Source organism: Orbicella franksi, chromosome 13 (genome assembly GCF_964199315.1).
Source record: "Orbicella franksi chromosome 13, jaOrbFran1.1, whole genome shotgun sequence".
NCBI classification, from domain to species: Eukaryota; Metazoa; Cnidaria; class Anthozoa; order Scleractinia; family Merulinidae; genus Orbicella; species Orbicella franksi.
This window is the reverse complement of record NC_138157.1, coordinates 14,991,391-15,007,797: the sequence shown is the minus strand read 5'-3', so window position 1 is coordinate 15,007,797 and position 16,407 is coordinate 14,991,391. Positions and strand designations below refer to the sequence as shown.

Sequence of the window (16,407 nt, the reverse complement as noted above, 5' to 3'; positions counted from 1 at the left end):
GTATGTACTTCCCACTTTTGAATATTTAGTTACTTTAATTTTCGTAGAATCAACATTCGAAATTAATGCAACAAATATACAAATTCAGTTCCTTATAGCTCCCTTATGGTTTGCACCACTTTAATAAGTTGTTTCGGAGAGATGTTGTCTTTTTTTGCTTTCTGTCTTTCTTTTTTTCAAAGCAGCGTCACAAGAAAGTAATCCTTCGATATTTGGTAAAGTCCCAAAAAAAGGTCTTTAATAAGGTCTTTAATTTCAGACACCGTGGGAACAGAGTAGAGTGTCCGTATTATGAAGGTTTCTGTATTTATGTATTTATTACGAACTCACAATGTGACCAGCTCCCAGTTGGCTTGATAGCTCAGTTGGTAGCGCAATGCACTGGTATCACAGAAGTCATGGGTTCGAATGCCGTTCAGGCCTGAATTGTTTTTACTATATTCAACGGACATGTTTACAGCAATCGAGCCAACGGTTTCTACATTTTTGCACCGTTTAGCTGCCACATGAATTATTGCTTCGTTTAATCGCACTTTATGAGCTGGTGATCTATTACATTCATATTTAAAGTATTGTAATTAAAACAATGGATTGTGGCACATCCGAAACATGTTTCGCCGACAAAATGTTGACTGTTGCAAAATAATTAATTCCGCTTACCTATCAAGCTAAAGGATGAGAAGAATCGATTCCTCTTTGGTCTAGAGACGTTCTAAATCGCCTCGACGTTGCAAACTTGTTCTCTGAGAACGTAGCAGCTTGACAACTTGGATGCCTCTATATTCGGGAGCGCTTTCCTAGTGAAGGAATTTCACTGGATGATAATTAACAAACTGCACATCGCCTACAATGCTATTGTCTTTTGCGACATGTACTTGCAGTGCCCATTTTATTAATGCGCGGTATAACAATTTGGATATTCAGAATTAGTCGGCCGTGATTGGTCAACAGACTTAGCTTTGGGAATACCTTGAGTCTCTTCGCGATTCCATTGCTGTCAATCAAACGGTTGGGAGTGTGAAGCAAATTTCAGGTTGCAATAAAATGGACAATAGCATTGTAATTAGCCATAGTAAAAAAAAGAAAAAGCGGTTCTTAAAAGCGGTTGAGACGAGCGCAAAGCGTCACTTGCTGCCTTGGAAGGACCGCTAGCAATTATTTCTTGCGCTCTGTTAGAATTAAATTTCCAGAAAATCCGACCTTTCAGTATCTGTGTTGGCTTGCGAGCTTGAGTCACAAATCCGGACAAGCGCGAAGAGTACCTTCACCATGCGCATTTGAAAAGCGATAACAAACAAAACTTACGCTTTGCAAAAATAAATTTTACTCCCCGCTCCCCGAAAACAAGCTTTTGCTAGCTCGTAAGAATCAAGCAAGGGCGGAGAATTTGTCGCGCGCGAGTGAAGGTACGCGAAAAATTGACCCATCATTTGAATGACTATTGCGCGCGTTGTGGTTATGTTTTTCACGGCCTCTCTCCTAGCACCGGTGAATTCCCGGTGAATTCCCCAAAATTCCTTGAAATGGACCAAATTCAAATAAAATTTGCGACTAGTTCTAATTGTGGTAAAATCTCAGAAAAGGTCTCGTATTTTCTACCGATGTGTCATCTTCAAAAGCCATATGCAAACTTTTTCTGAACTTGACTAATAAGCTCGTAATCGCACAAAACATACATACTGTTTGCAGATGTCGGTCATTTTTCTTATTGTCTGGACATCTGGGATAATTATTCAGTTTGAATTTACGCGCGGAGGTCACAAAAAAGCCCCGGATGTGTAGCGGCATTGTGGGCAATGAGTGATTTGAGACGGTTACTGAACAAAGTTCTCTCCCTGCAAAAATGAAACTAGTACATATACATTTTTTTTTTTTACATTATTATTATTTAGATTTCAGGCATTAGAGTCATGAGATAGGACTAAACAGTGAATAACAAATAGAACAGCAACAGCTGTAGTAAATACCACTTTACAGAACTAAATATTCAGTTTTTAAAATCAATATGCCATCACCTTATTTCTTCAGTTTTCCCCTGGAGGGTCACAAATACAAAAAATAGTACAATAAATAATATTACTGATGCAGTAGCGTACGTCCGTCAACCGACCTAAAACGTCCGTGAAAGACATCAAAGCCACGGAGGAACGGTCAGACTCTTGTCCATCAAACACGTGTACCGTGCACTTGCTCCACATCATGCCTGCTTTGCTTGAAGCCATCGCCGTTTCAGTCATTCGGTGCTTGGCCAGTAAATAAAATATCCCTTAGCGACCAAAGAAGATGATAGTGATCTGAATGGTTATTCACATCCACCGGTACCGGCACCTTTTCGATCTTATTTGAACGCAAATGTGTTGAGATTTTCGCGTCAGAAATAAGATTAAAGAAAAAAAAAAAACGTTTTAAAGCACATGGCTTGGTTTCAGCTTCGGCAGTTGGTGATATAGCACTGATTTCAGAATAAAGTGTAGGGGGAAATGACGGCTGTATCACTGATCCCTTGCAAAAAAATAACATAGCTCATTGGGGAGCAGCCTAAAGAAAGTCGTTTATTCTTAAATTCTTCTCTGTATTTACTCCTCATGCTTGGTCTGAAGTTTTCAATTTAGAACTTTTCTAAGTGCTTTTAGGGATTTTTATTGGCAAAAATTTACGGGTTAATGTATCAGTCGCCATTTTTAATTTTTCCATATGTTAGATTGCCCGCTTGAGGTGTACGCTATCTTTCCAGTCCGTGATCTTGATTTGTTTTAAAAGCATTTTTATTCGTGTAATTCATCCCTTATTATCAAGCTTGCCCCGAATTGCAGTAAAACTTAAGAAGACTTTTACTTTTCCCTCCTTGTTTCATTTTAAATCGAATGAACCAAGAAGGCGCCGCGAGGAATTTGCCATGGTAAACAAAAAATACTGCGATAAATGAATCATGTTTGTTAACAATTTAAGATCTACCTTCATGATGTGTCATCCGGGACAGAGAGTTCTTCAAAATAATGCCACTATATGCGTCTTGTTGAATGACTTCTCATTCAAACTGTTAAAAGAGCTATGTTACGGTTCGCGCATCTTGAAAAGTTTAGCCTAATTATTTTATAAGTTTGTGGTTTGTAATCCATGTTAATTCTTTTCCGTCTTAAATCATCCTTATAATAATAATAATAATAATAATAATAATAATAATAATAATAATAATAATAATAATAATAATATTTAGTGAGGGAATCCAACTCGCCAAAGGCGGTTTTCAGTGGAGCCCTCCTAAATAAAAATCACCTGAAAATGACATAAATAAGAGTTACCTAATAAATTACTACAAGCTAAAATAAATAAGAGTAAAAAGAGTTCGTATTAGTTAAGAAGTTAAAATTCTAAAGATTAAAATTAGCTAAAATCATTCAAAAAAGTTTTCGGTTTTGCTTTAAAAATAGATAGAACACGTGTGTCTTTTAATTCACGCGGGAGGCTGTTCCAGTCCTTCGCTGCTTGATAAATGAACATTTACTTGCCCCAGTTAGTGCGAGGGAGGGGCAAACGAAGATCGTTCAATTGTCTCGCATTGTGCGAGTGAACAGCTTGATTTCTAATGAAACTGAAGTCAAACTCTGTTGATCCAATTAAGCACTTATGAATTGCGGTGCAACTATGAAAAAATCGCCTTAAAGCAGGTGACTTGAAATCAAGGCTTTTCAAGGCTTGAGTTGACGAGCTTCGGATTGGAGGGCCCAACAGTACTTTAGCAGCATTATTTTGAAGTACCTGCAGTTCTGACATTATGGTGAGATTGTTCTTGTCCCCCCAAACGAGGTCTCCATAATCAAAGAGTGGTAGAATTAAGGTGTTGTATAGGGTGACCCTGGCTTGACATGGCAGTAGATTTCTAACTCTCCTGATTAGGCCTATCCTTTGATTAACCTTCTTACAAACAGATTCGATGTGATCTGCCCAGGACATAGACTGATGAAGTGTTACGCCCAAATACTGGAATGATTCTGTTCTATCGATTATAGTACCCTTTACTTGAATAGATATTTCCTGGATACGTTTTAGTTTGTGTGGACTCCCAAAGATGACAAAGTTGCATTTTGATAAATTAAGAGTCAGGAGATTTCTGGAGAACCATTCTGACACTTTCTCTAAGTCAACATTGAGGTGACGTTGAAGATCAGTAAGATCTTTAGATGAGTAGTAAAGTACAATATCATCAGCATAAAGAACGATATCACTTGCTAAAGGACAGTTCGGAAGATCATCACATAAATCAAAAAAAGTAGCGGACCCAGAATACTGCCTTGGGGTACCCCAACGGGTATTTTAGCAGTTAAGGAGTGAGCATCTCCAACTGCTGTAATTTGCGACCTGTTCGTGAGATAGGATCTAAACCATTGGACAGTAGAGTCGGTAAGGCCAATGTTTATTAGCTTCTGCAGTAGTAGATGATGGTCTACCGTGTCGAAGGCCTTAGATAGGTCCAGAAATACAGCACCTGTAAACCTACCAGTGTCCATATTCTGGAGAATATTATCTGTGAAGTGAGCCAAGGCTGTTCCAGTTGATAACTTCGGTCTGAACCCAAACTGTTTGGATATAATGATCTTATTGTTTGTGAGATAAGCGTATAGTTGGATGTGTACAGCTTTTTCAAGTATTTTGCTCACCGTCGGCAGGACTGTTATGGGCCTATAATTGTTTGCATCGCAGCGATCACCTTTCTTGAACAACGCTGACACTTTTCCAAATTTCCAAAGAGAAGGAAAGGTGCGAGATTCAAGAGATTGATTAAACAATCTAGTAAGGCTGCCACTAACTACTGAGGCTGAATCTTTCAAAAGGCGCGCGCTGACGTTGTCGAGTCCGATTGCTTTATTAGTTTTCAGCTGTTTAAGTTGACGGAGAACGAAGTCTTCTGCAATTGGCTCAAGAACAAATTTCTGAAGTGAATGGAAGTTTTCCGTAGACTTTGAGAAAAACAAAGAGCTGTAAGACTTGAGTTTTTGAGCTAGTATAGTTCCTATAGTTGAGAAATGGTCATTGAGGATCTTGGATATAGATTTGCGGTCAAAGTATTGAACACCGTCTGCCTCGATGCAGGATATGGGAGTTCTCTACTTTCGAGATGTTATGTCATTAAGAGTTTTCCATAATGCACTTGGATTTGATTTGTTTTCGGTAATGAGAGTGGTATAGTATTCCGATTTACACCTCTTTATCTCCCTGTTTACATAATTCCTCAGTTCTTTATAGCGCGACCAGTGGTGGGCAGCTTTTGATTTCAGGGCTTTACAATGGTAAAAATCTCGTTGGTGCATAGCTTCAGATAACCTTGCATTCATCCATGGAGAATGAACTCCTTTAATTCTTGATTTCCTTATCGGAGCGTGGCTGTCAGCTACGTTTGTAAAGTGCTTGTTCCAACAACCGACAGCGGAATCAATGTCCTCTTTGCTTAGCGCTTGGTCCCAGTCAATGTCTCTAAGATCTTTGAGAAATTCCTGCTTTGAGTAGTGTTTGTATGACCGGTATTCAATGGTTCTCCCAGGTGCCTTGGGAACACCTGATTTCATCACGCAGAAGATTAAACAGTGGTCGCTCAGAGGTGATGAGATGACGTCTTTGTCAATAATGCGATGAGAAGTGTTGGTAAACAATAGGTCAGTAAGTGTTGATGACTTCTCCGTTATTCTTGTTGGTGTATTAATTTGTTGGTCTAAATGGTGAGAATTTGTCACCTTGAGAAGTTTGCGTTTCTTGGCCTTATCATTATTCATCTTAGTGTCGATAAAATTAACGTTAAAGTCCCCGAGCAAAACAAACTCACTCTTATCGGTCAAAGAAGACAGAGATCTATTTAAATCTTCAATAAAAGTTTCAAAGTTTGTGTCAGGCGCTCTCTAGATTTTCCAGATAATCAATTTCTTGCATTTAGATCGAGAAATTTCAATGACACAGGATTCAGGTAACGAAGCACCAATGTCTGTTCTAAGTCGGTAAGGAATACCATCTCGAACATAGGCCATAGTTCCTCCTCCTGCTCTATGAAGTCGGTCAGATCTCACAAAAGAATAGCCAGGAATCTGGATTTCGCTATAAGTGATTGATAGTTTAAGCCATGTCTCCGATAAAGTAAACACATCAAGAGGCTGGTTTAGTAACCAAAGTTTTAGCGAGTCCAGTTTGGGATACACACTTCTTATATTTAAATGTGCGATCTTTGGTCCTCGACACTGCGTAAAATCTCTCACAGAAAGACTTGGTGGTGTAACAGAGCCAGGATTTAGTGAGACGTCGCCGGCAAGAGAAATAAGTAGAAGTGCGAACGACGCTGAACGTGCTAAGCGGCAGCTAGCAACAGCGAGTTCCCTGTTTGTTAGCGATGGCGACGTCTTGCAAGAGTTAATCGACCTCCTTGAAAGTTGCAAATCGTACACTTTTGGCTGGCTAACATCTCTGGCAACGTGTAAAATGCTGCTATCGGTGCGTTGAGTTGGAAGTAGCGGTATTTGAGGCCAAAAAGTGAAGAGGACAACATATATAAGGAGTAAAAAGCAAAAATAGCGGGAGCACCGTAAACCCGTGATACTTGGCGCCATGTTGCTTGATACTTGCTTGATCCTTGTTCCTTTATGGTACTATATCTTTGGTGTTTTCCTATCCTAGTGAACTACTATTTTCAGGTTTCCTTCAATTTAAAGGTAATTAACTCAAAATACCGTGACTGAGTTCCTTTTGAGAAAAAGTCACTAGATACATCCTTTCCTATTTACTTGCTATCGAGACATTGTGCCAACTTATCAATGATTCCGACTTTGGCAGAGTACAGCTGGCGGCGTATATTTCTTAAATACATGACCACGATCACAGGTCGAAAGAGTGCGGAAAAAGAAAAAAATTCAATCGCCTTGTTATCGCGCCAGAATTAAAGGCCTCCAGCTAGCATAGAGACAACAAGAGACTCCCACCGCCCCTCCTCTCTGGGAGAGAATTACCCTTATTCTAGGCCCAAAGTATATAATCCCGCCTCAAAGGCTTAGGCATAAAGACCCTTTTGATGTTATTTCTCCTAGAATTGCATAGCTCAGAGAATTTTTGCACCCTGATTGGTTACCTAGGCGAGGTATTCAGCGTGGAACTGCGACTCTTGAAAGCGAGGTTCTTTGAATATTGCAACATTCACAAAGACGTAAATGAAACGAGGTTTTCTTTCGTTTAAAAAGAAGGCTATGCGATTAAAAGAAAATTCATAACCTGACTTGTGAATTCCGCGTTAAATTTCACTTGAAAAACCAATATCGTATTCATCGCTTCGCGATTCGTGCGATATCGGTTTTTTTGCGTGAAATTTAACGTGGAATCACAATTCAGGGAATGGAATACAATTAAGTTCATAGGCTTGGAAAAATATATCTTCTTCCGAGTTGATAATCATCCCTTTATTGATAGGTACGTATAAAATCGGAACAGGATTTATTTGGCAGATTTAAGCAACTGGCGGCTCCACTTCCTCAATAATGATCCTGTTGGCCTGGTTAGAACCTGTAAATGCATCACCATTAGTGTTAAATGAAACTTTGCAATTGCCGAGGCTGAAACCGACGCGTACTTTCCCAGCAGCAATGCCACCACAGTATCCTTCGATATTAGTGGGTCGATGAATGTCAATGTTTAGGCTTTGGTACAGTGCACCGTCAATGGGGGCAGGATCTGTGCACTCTGCGTCGTTGAACGTGAAGTACCATCTCTTACAACATGTGGTACAGCCTTGGATGCGAATATTACCCATGTAAACCACACGAAGGTATGAATCGTCTCTTAACTTGACAAAGTCGCATTTCTGCAACAGCAAACAACGAATCGCGTGAATTAAAATAACTGACGTGCTCAATAATGAAAGACTGTGCGTCTACTTTTTCTAGCGTCGAGGCACGGTCGCCTCTGGATCGAGTGGTCCGGGTTCGAGCCTGGCCAGGGACATTGTGTTGTGTTCTTGGGCAAGACACTTCACTCTTACAGTGCCTCTTTCCACCCAGGTGTGTAAATGTGCACCGTCAAACTTAATGCTGGGGGTAACCCTGCAATGGGCTAGCATCCTATCCAGGAGGCAGTAAAAATACCCCCAGTCAATTCATGCTACAGAAACCGGAGATAAGCGCCGGCCTGATGGGCCACTTGGCTCGTATCCAGACTATAACCCTTCTTACTCTAGCAGCCTTTGAGACGTAGCAAATATTAGGGTCATTTTTGATCTTCTCAATGGTCCTTCATATCAGCGAATGGACTGTCCTTATCAATATACAAATTAGTTGAAACTCGACTGATATTCGAAGTCATGAGCTCCTAATATCAAGCTTATGAACATGCATGCGATAACAAGACATTATGTACATGTCTGCATGCTTTATTCTTAAATATCTCTATGCTGGTATCCTTACAAGTACTTGTCCACTGTCCCTGTCATCTTTTGTGTTATCGTGTACCCAGGCGCACTGTTTCCATCGTCGACCGGATCCCGGACAACACACGGACGTCAGAGAGCCTGAGGCTCCCGGGGCTCCTGGGGTACCCGGTGTACCCGGAGTTCCCGGAATCCCGGGTTGTCCTGGCGGGCCTTGAAGACCGCAGCACTAGAGGTGGGAGAAATTGTAACAAAGTATTTATGAGAAAATTCAGTCTTCGATGAAACAATAGGTCATTTCCGAATTACATTTAGTCTCTATATCAAAGCGAGTCTTGGTACTCATCCATTCATATAACTCGACATTTCATTCACAGGCTAATTAAACTCATTTTCATATGACTAATTGTGTACTAGGCCTCGCTTTGACAAAGAGGCTTAGGCTCAAGCTGTGATGCCAAAGCAAGAACGCAGTTCTACTTATCTTTCTTGTCTTTCACTTATTTATTTATTTATTTGTTTATTTATTTATTTATTTATTTATTTTCGTTTCTTATTGTTTGGTTCAAAAGTAGACCAACGTTCTTGTTTTGACGTCACAGCCTGATTAGTCCCAGGTCCTAGCCCCCGCGATTGCTGACCCAACTGGTGAAAGTGAAATTTCACGTTTTCAGATGGCTAAAACGCAATGGAAAAACAACGATATCCAATTTTTTTTTTTTCGATTTTTTTCGAGAATTCGCATGGAGGTGAACAAACTGTACGGTAACCTCATTCAGTTCTTAATCAATGCAATGCAAATAATTACAAAAAGTGAAAGTTCATTATTATCATTATGAACTTTGATATCTAGATAGGTAAACTGCCTCACTGAGAGTCTCTTAACACTCCGATTGTAACTGTGTTAAGATGATGAGAATACTGGGGGATAAGGTTTTTGTATAGAGCCTTAACGAGTTACCATCGCAGTAATGCACATTTAGGAAAAACAGCAAAGCGACACGGAGAAGATGCAGTTTCATGGTAGCCACTTCACAGCACAAGGAGAACTATCACGTATTCGCACACGGTTGCCGTTATATCGTTCTGGTTCTACTAAGAGAAATAATGTAGCATAATATAATAAATTGGTACGTAGAATTACAATCTGATTGGCTTGAAAAACACTTAGAAAATTTATCACTGGGATCTGACGTATCCCAGTTCCCAGCCGAGGGATTTTCCGGTAATCCTGCAATCTCGTATTTAAACGCGCGAGGCGCTGGTAGAGGCCTCTTTTGCTTCAAGCGCTCGAAGAGATCTGAGAAGCCTCTTTTCAGTTAGACTGAATTCGCAAGATTTGACCCTCTTCCACCCCTGACCAACCAGCCTTTCTTTGTCATGTCTTTTTGATTTTATCTTGTGGGTATTCCCTCGCCCTTGCTGGGAACTGGTATTTGGTTACGTCCGAGTTTCACTCCTTCCGAGTAAAAATGACAAGAAAATAAACGGCTAATTCAGTGGTTATAACCTATCTTTATTGCATTTAATGGCCAGCAAACAAAGTTCAGCCAATGCTGCTCGCAAACATCAAAAATCAATCCATTGGAATCCAGCGTCATGTATCAGAGAGCATAAATCAAGCATATCAAACATAATTAATGAACTTCTCTTTTGCTTAAAATTAAACAAAGAAACATATCAACGCTGGCAAGCAGCGCTGGCCTGATTTTCAAAGTAGCAAAAGTTCTGCTTTTTCTCTTCTTTTATTTGGCCAGCAAAGGCTTTTCTTGGAAGATGGAAAATATTCTGACTTTAGATGGATGCTAACGATCGTTACGACAGAGTCGTAATTGCGAGAGAATATTTTCTTCAACGGCATTCAGGGGCTCAACTAGCACTTTACAACCGCGGAATGAATCATGAGCGATGCATGAAAGGAACTTAATTAACTCTTGTCCACGGATGTCTGGATGTTCAAAAACGATTATGTTATCGAAATGAAATGATATTGCATGATATTTGCAGCAACCATTTATATGAAGTTTATTGACTGCTAAAAGCTTGGTCTTGTCTCCAATCATTTGAGACCCTCTGAGAAGATCGGAATATGGAAACAAACTATGTACGGATTTGGTGTAACGTATTATTTGTCGATCAATTCATCAATGTAAGTGAATAATGGGGAATAAACTGGTCATAACTGCAGTAATTTACTTACCTCGTCCTCCTGTATGGGTGTAATCGTTCGAAAAAGCCCTTAATTTTGAGGAATTTGATGTTCTCGTGGCGAGTAAACGTTATTATGCAGATTTTATTTTTTCTCTTTCTTTTATTTGAACGTGTGCATCAGCTATAGGTTACTTTTGGTAGACATGTTCAGACTGTGTTTAATTTGTGAAGCGTCACGTCGCGCAAATGGAACAAAGAAATTCATGAAAATTCTGAGTTTCCTAGCCTACAGAGAGGCTCAAGGTGAGATTGGACCATTACACGGTTCATGTATGACACTCGTCTTGCATATAAATTCCAAGCTCGCCATGAATGAGATCCTCCTCGGGAGGGGAGACAAGCCGAAACATCCATCTTCAACATTTATTCAAGGAACTTAAAATTCACCACGTAACATTATCAGCTATTATCTGCATTATTTATAAACACACTTGTTATCACAGGACCATTTGTAATGCATATTGTCCGGCAGGCGAGTTAAGTAAGAAATCGTGCGATAGTCGTAGGCCAAGAAACATGAAAAAGAGTCTGGTGAAATTTTTTATCATTGCACAACGGTACAAGAGTGCCCGGTAGCGATCGAATACTTAAGTATGGACGAGGAGCAGTAGCTCGACTCGAATTAAAATAGAATTAAAAACAGCCACAACAGCTGCAGCAACACTAAATTTAAATTTTCTATAGTTATTTGTAGCTTCAGAATTCTTAAGAGGGCCAATGCAAGAATGCCTTGGGTGCCAGAGGTTGTATTCTGCTTTCTCGCAAGGAGCGGCTTAACCACGCTATGGAGGTATTGCCCTCATCGAAGATAAAGTGACAGACCCAGTGGCGGATCTAGGGGAGGGGCCAGGGGGTCCGCCCCCGCCGCCCCCCCCCCTTATCTTGGCTAAAAAAAGAAGGAAGAAAAGATGGAAGATGGCAACCAAAAAGAACCGACCCCTCCCCCATCCCTCCCCCTTTAGTTCAAGGTCTGGATCCGCCACTGAGACCCTCCCTTAAAGTCGATTATGGAATGAAGATTTTTTAAAAGACAAACTTAGAATTTCTTTGAGTCATGGAATTTTGATTGCTTAGATTTTGATACCCTTGCATTTGGTTACCATGGACAGAGTTGTCAAAATACATGTCAGGAGAAAGGGCAAACTAACCAAACGGTGATTTGGAAAATAATGATTTCAGGACCTGGGAACCGGGATGCTCGGAACACCCGGAGTACTATGAACAACCGCAATTGGACTAAAGGACTAGTGAAGCTAGGGTCGATGAAATGACAGCAAAGCCGTCGGCAAAAGTAATATTCAAATTACGCTTAAGTGTGAACAAATCAGTAAGAATCATTATCCGCAGTGGAGGTGGTTATTGGTGGATATTATATTTACCACTAGCCACTGAGGAGTATAATTGTTTTAGTATCTATCAAAGCAGTAGGATAAAATGCCCAAAAAATTGCTAAATGCTGATAATTTCTGCGCAAAATGTGCAACCTTGTAAGAAAAGTCACATGATCAGTCCATCAGGTGATCAGCAAGAGAAATCAAACGAGTTTCGTGTGCTTAGTGAAGTTACAAAATAGTGAACACTGCGGAAAAAGTGGTTGATTCGAGTATCGAGGAAATTAGTTCAGTTCAGTTCAGTCTACACAACTTTTGCTGGAAGTTTCTACACGGACGATTCACACTTTCGGCCATCTTTTGGAGCAAACGTTATGCATTTGCTATGTGTCGCTCCCATGTAGCGATTTGCATATTTTGTGTTTTTGGAGATTTCTTCGTTTTGTTTGTTTTCGGTTTGTTTTGTTGGGGAATTCGCACGTAGTGATTTGCATCAATATTAACCCTTTGAATACCAAACTTTCGCCAAAAAATGCCGTTTTTAACCGTTTAGTCAGGTTTTTTAGCTGCCATGACGCTAAATAAGCCTAAGTTTTGCTAAGAAAGCTTTTTTTTACTAAAAGGAGAGTTTTTTCGAGGATTAGGTACAAAATTGAGCAAAATTTCAATTCCGGGCACGTGCATAAGCCAAAATTTGGACTTTTTTTTTTTTTTTTTTGCCATTAACCGTTCTCAATTTTGTTCGTTGGCCCTTTCCTGTCTGCTTTTCTCGGCCCTTTTACACTGGCTACCTTTTGTATTGAATTTTCTTTCTGGCTGCCGTGAAAAGCTGGATGTTAATTACAGGCGAAGCCTAGAAATGGACCTTGATCAATGATAGGCGTAGTGGACCATTTTACCACCGTTTCTGCACCAAAACTGATAACGTTGTTTTTCGATTTGCGACATCGGAATGTCGTCGATATCTAAATCTAACCATTGTGCGGAAAGGCCTGGCCTGGTACTACCATACCATTTGCGGTGACCTTGCTTTGATACAGACCTCGCTGCTTTTTCATTTAAATGCCAACTAGTTAGCATAAGAACAACTTGATTTATACAACAGAAGTGGTGAGGTCTGTATCAAAACAAGGTCACCTCCAGCCTCAGTGCCATTCAGAGGCCAGGTCACTGAGCAGACAACTGTAAAATGGTCTATTTCTTCTTTTTTTTTCACGTTTTTTTTTTTTTTTTTTTTAAGAAATGTCATAATTTACCTTGACAAGCTCTCTATGTTAGAACTTCGATGCCGAAATCTGCCTTATCTATTCTCACGTTTTACAAGTATAACATTCCGGCAGGGAGAAGGTATAGCGAAAGCCAAGAAAACGATGAACAAACATACCGCAGAAAAACGGGTGCATCACAACAATCTTCCGCCGTGTTGGAACTCGGTACAATCATGCATCGCGGTCTTAGTGTATACACCACGTGGACGGAAAATGATTCATATATGACGCTTATATGTCCCAGCTCTTCTCTGCTCAAACTAGTATTAAAATCGTATATATTTGATTGAAATGATGAATTAGTTATCTCGTAATGTAATAGAAGACCTGTTCGACCGGTTTTGAATCGGTGATCTTTTTTTACACTGAAGTCGCTTACAAACAGAACTGAATAACAAGAGTGGTATTGACTTCCATGACATGCGCTTTTAAGTATTATTTTCATTTGAAGGCACTGCCTTAAAAAAAAAATTGTGGAAGGCAAAAATTCAATCTCACGGCCTAGCCAACCGTAAGCATCCACACAAGAATGTAAATTGAAAACCATGCAATAATACAATAACTTTGTCTTTTAAAACGTCAAAGGCAAAGTTTTATTCTTGGAGGGCACACGTGACACACGTTAACTCGATGCTTCGGGATGAGGACAGTAATTTTTCTTAGGAATCGAAACACATTATGCCAACAACACCCAATTGTGCTCTTAGGTGCCTGGTTTGTTTCTTCTTTACTTTATGGTTAACAAAAAAATTATCAAAGAAATTATCATCCTACAACAATTAATGCGCTTTCGACTCGACCATTGAAAACTCATAATTCATAATAAAGCAACGTGTCCACATTTGCAATTGAAATTTTCCACAATAACTTGGTGTAACTCATTAATTCCATTAATTTCATGAAAGCTTGACTTTCTGTCTTATTTGTGGCGTTTTGTAAGGTATAGTCCAATAGATGACTATCGAGTGGCAAGGAAAATTGAAATTCGCAGTTCCTGAGAAAGTGAGTTAAACTTTGTCAGAAAAAAAAAACGTTTTTAATCAAAATTTATTCTCAGAAACGCAGCAGTGAATATAACCCGTTAAACTGAGTAATATAAAGGCACATAGAGCGATGTTTTCTCTCTAGGAGTTCATATAGCGTCATATACCTTTTTTTTTTCCCCAGAACGTTACATCAACTGGCGGAGATTCCAATTACAAAGCAATGTCGAGCAGTGACAAATTTCTTGATGCCGCTCGTTCTAAACACACAAAGAATCGAATTATAATGGTCGTATTAGTCGGGTCTGTGGATCTTTGAAACGATGGGCGCGAAACATTTTATTAGGATAGCCATTCGAGTACGTTGGTTTATTTTTCAGCAAAAGAAATATAATTAAACTGGCATTGTCGACAGCGCTTCGAGTTGTGCTAAGTTTTACTCGTGATACTTCTCCTAATAATTCACATACTGGGCGAACATAAACGCTAAGCGTGATACCTTCTGGTTGCTAGGTTTTCTCAGTATTTTTTTAAAAAAAGATGTATTAAAAACAATTTTCATGTAAATTTGCACTCACGCGATGCTACTCATGATTATGATGTGTTCCCTTACAAAGATACGAAACAGACCGAAAAGTTTGTGCAAAGTTGTTCTGTGTCTCACGACAGTTTCTTTGGCCTTGTTGTTCGTGATCAGTGCGTTCCTCCGTACGCCCATTGGCACTTTAAGTATTGTTACGAGTAACGGGACCCAAACGAATGGCGTGGCGTATCACGTAAAGAAACAAGCCAACGCGACCGCGTGTTCAGAAGGCATGTTTACATCGCCCAATGGCTGCCTGCCCTGCCCCAACGGAACGTTCAGTTTTCCTGGCTGGACTGAATGTAAGCCGTTCTTGAACTGCTCAGAAATTGCCTCACAAGTTCATAGTAGACGGCGAATTCTAGGTGGGTTTACCAAACAAATCTGGCTGGCGGACTGGAAAGACCATGAAGTTGTGTACTTAAAGTGTCTACGGCCGGGGGTGACAAAGCGCTGTTTACGGGGAATGACCATTTTGGAAAAACTTCAAAGTCCCTTTGTCACTCGTCTCATCGGAAAGTGTTATGAAAACTTTGAGGTGAGTTATACTGTTATATATTTAACAATAATACGTGTTATGGGTGACAAATTACTCTTGAACATTTAAAAGTGCGAAATTTCAGCGTTAATTTAGTTTCACTTGTGAAATTATAAAATTGCCATGGCAACGTTTGGCGCGAAATCTCTAGATACAATAAACAAGTAAAAAAACAACTATAAGTGTTTGCTGTTTTCTTGCAGATTGTAACTATGTATTACAAACACGGCTCGACAAAAACTGTTGGTCGGCTTCTTCAAAAGCCAGAGTTCTCTCACTTCAACAATATACAGACAAGGTTCCAGCTGCTAGTGGATTATGTCAAAATCATGAGCTACATGCACAACAGTTCAATTGGAGTCCGTGTGTTGTGCGATTCTGCCACAATAGGTAAATTACTCTCGCAATACTTGATCACCGATAACTTTCATCTGGTTGTGAACGATCTGGATAACGCACCAGACGCTAGACAGGTCGAAGGAATAGTATCCAACCATAAATTCGCCAGGGAATCAAATTCATGGTTTGCGCCAGAGCAAAGGGGACTATCTGAATCAGACAGCGACGAAAAAGTAGAAATCTGGAAGATTCCTGTCATAGCGCAAAGGCTTCTCAGCGACGTCGACGGCAGCAGTTTTGTGAAGAGCAAACTTGAGGAAGTAATGACAAGATGTCAAGCCACGAACCCACAGCAGCGGCCGACAGCGAACGAAGTCGTGCAGGAGTTATTGATAGTTCAGCAACTGATCACAATATAATTAAATATGTCTGTTATACAATGAAACAAAATTTGAAAAGTGCAAATATGTAGATAGACTCGCTTTGAACATGCTTATGCAAGTTATCCTGAACCCTCTATTTTCTGGCCTGTGTTCAACCCCTTTAATCGGGTGGGAGAGAGGAAGTGCAGGAACTGGACCACTAGCCTATAGGCTCGTCAAGGGCTTACAACTTTTATCGTCCCACTTGTACATATTCGGCAACTAACTGCTCTGTCGCAATAGCCCATCATTCAAGTAGAAACTCGACAGTCTTCTAAGCTCAGTAGCCAGGTTGATAGGCAAATGCGCAATGGTGCGCCGTTCAGAACAAGTCCATATA

The 16,407-nt window shown here is 40.0% G+C and overlaps 2 protein-coding genes across 2 annotated transcripts; one reads left to right on the top strand and one right to left on the bottom strand.

The window, feature by feature from the left end:
* Positions 1-7,219: 7,219 nt before the first annotated feature.
* Positions 7,220-9,752, bottom strand: LOC145465740 (collagen triple helix repeat-containing protein 1-like). The gene is made up of 4 exons (XM_081449506.1): positions 9,347-9,752; position 9,279; positions 8,430-8,621; positions 7,220-7,831 (listed from the first exon to the last, which is right to left on the bottom strand). The coding sequence occupies exons 1-4, from the start codon at positions 9,412-9,414 to the stop codon at positions 7,478-7,480; spliced, it is 615 nt and encodes a 204-aa protein (XP_081305632.1). The 5' UTR covers positions 9,415-9,752; the 3' UTR covers positions 7,220-7,477.
* A 4,913-nt stretch (positions 9,753-14,665) lies between these two features.
* LOC145466719 (protein O-mannose kinase-like) lies at positions 14,666-16,064 on the top strand. The gene is made up of 2 exons (XM_081450426.1): positions 14,666-15,306; positions 15,510-16,064. The coding sequence occupies exons 1-2, from the start codon at positions 14,767-14,769 to the stop codon at positions 16,062-16,064; spliced, it is 1,095 nt and encodes a 364-aa protein (XP_081306552.1). The 5' UTR covers positions 14,666-14,766.
* The last annotated feature ends 343 nt before the right edge of the window (positions 16,065-16,407 follow it).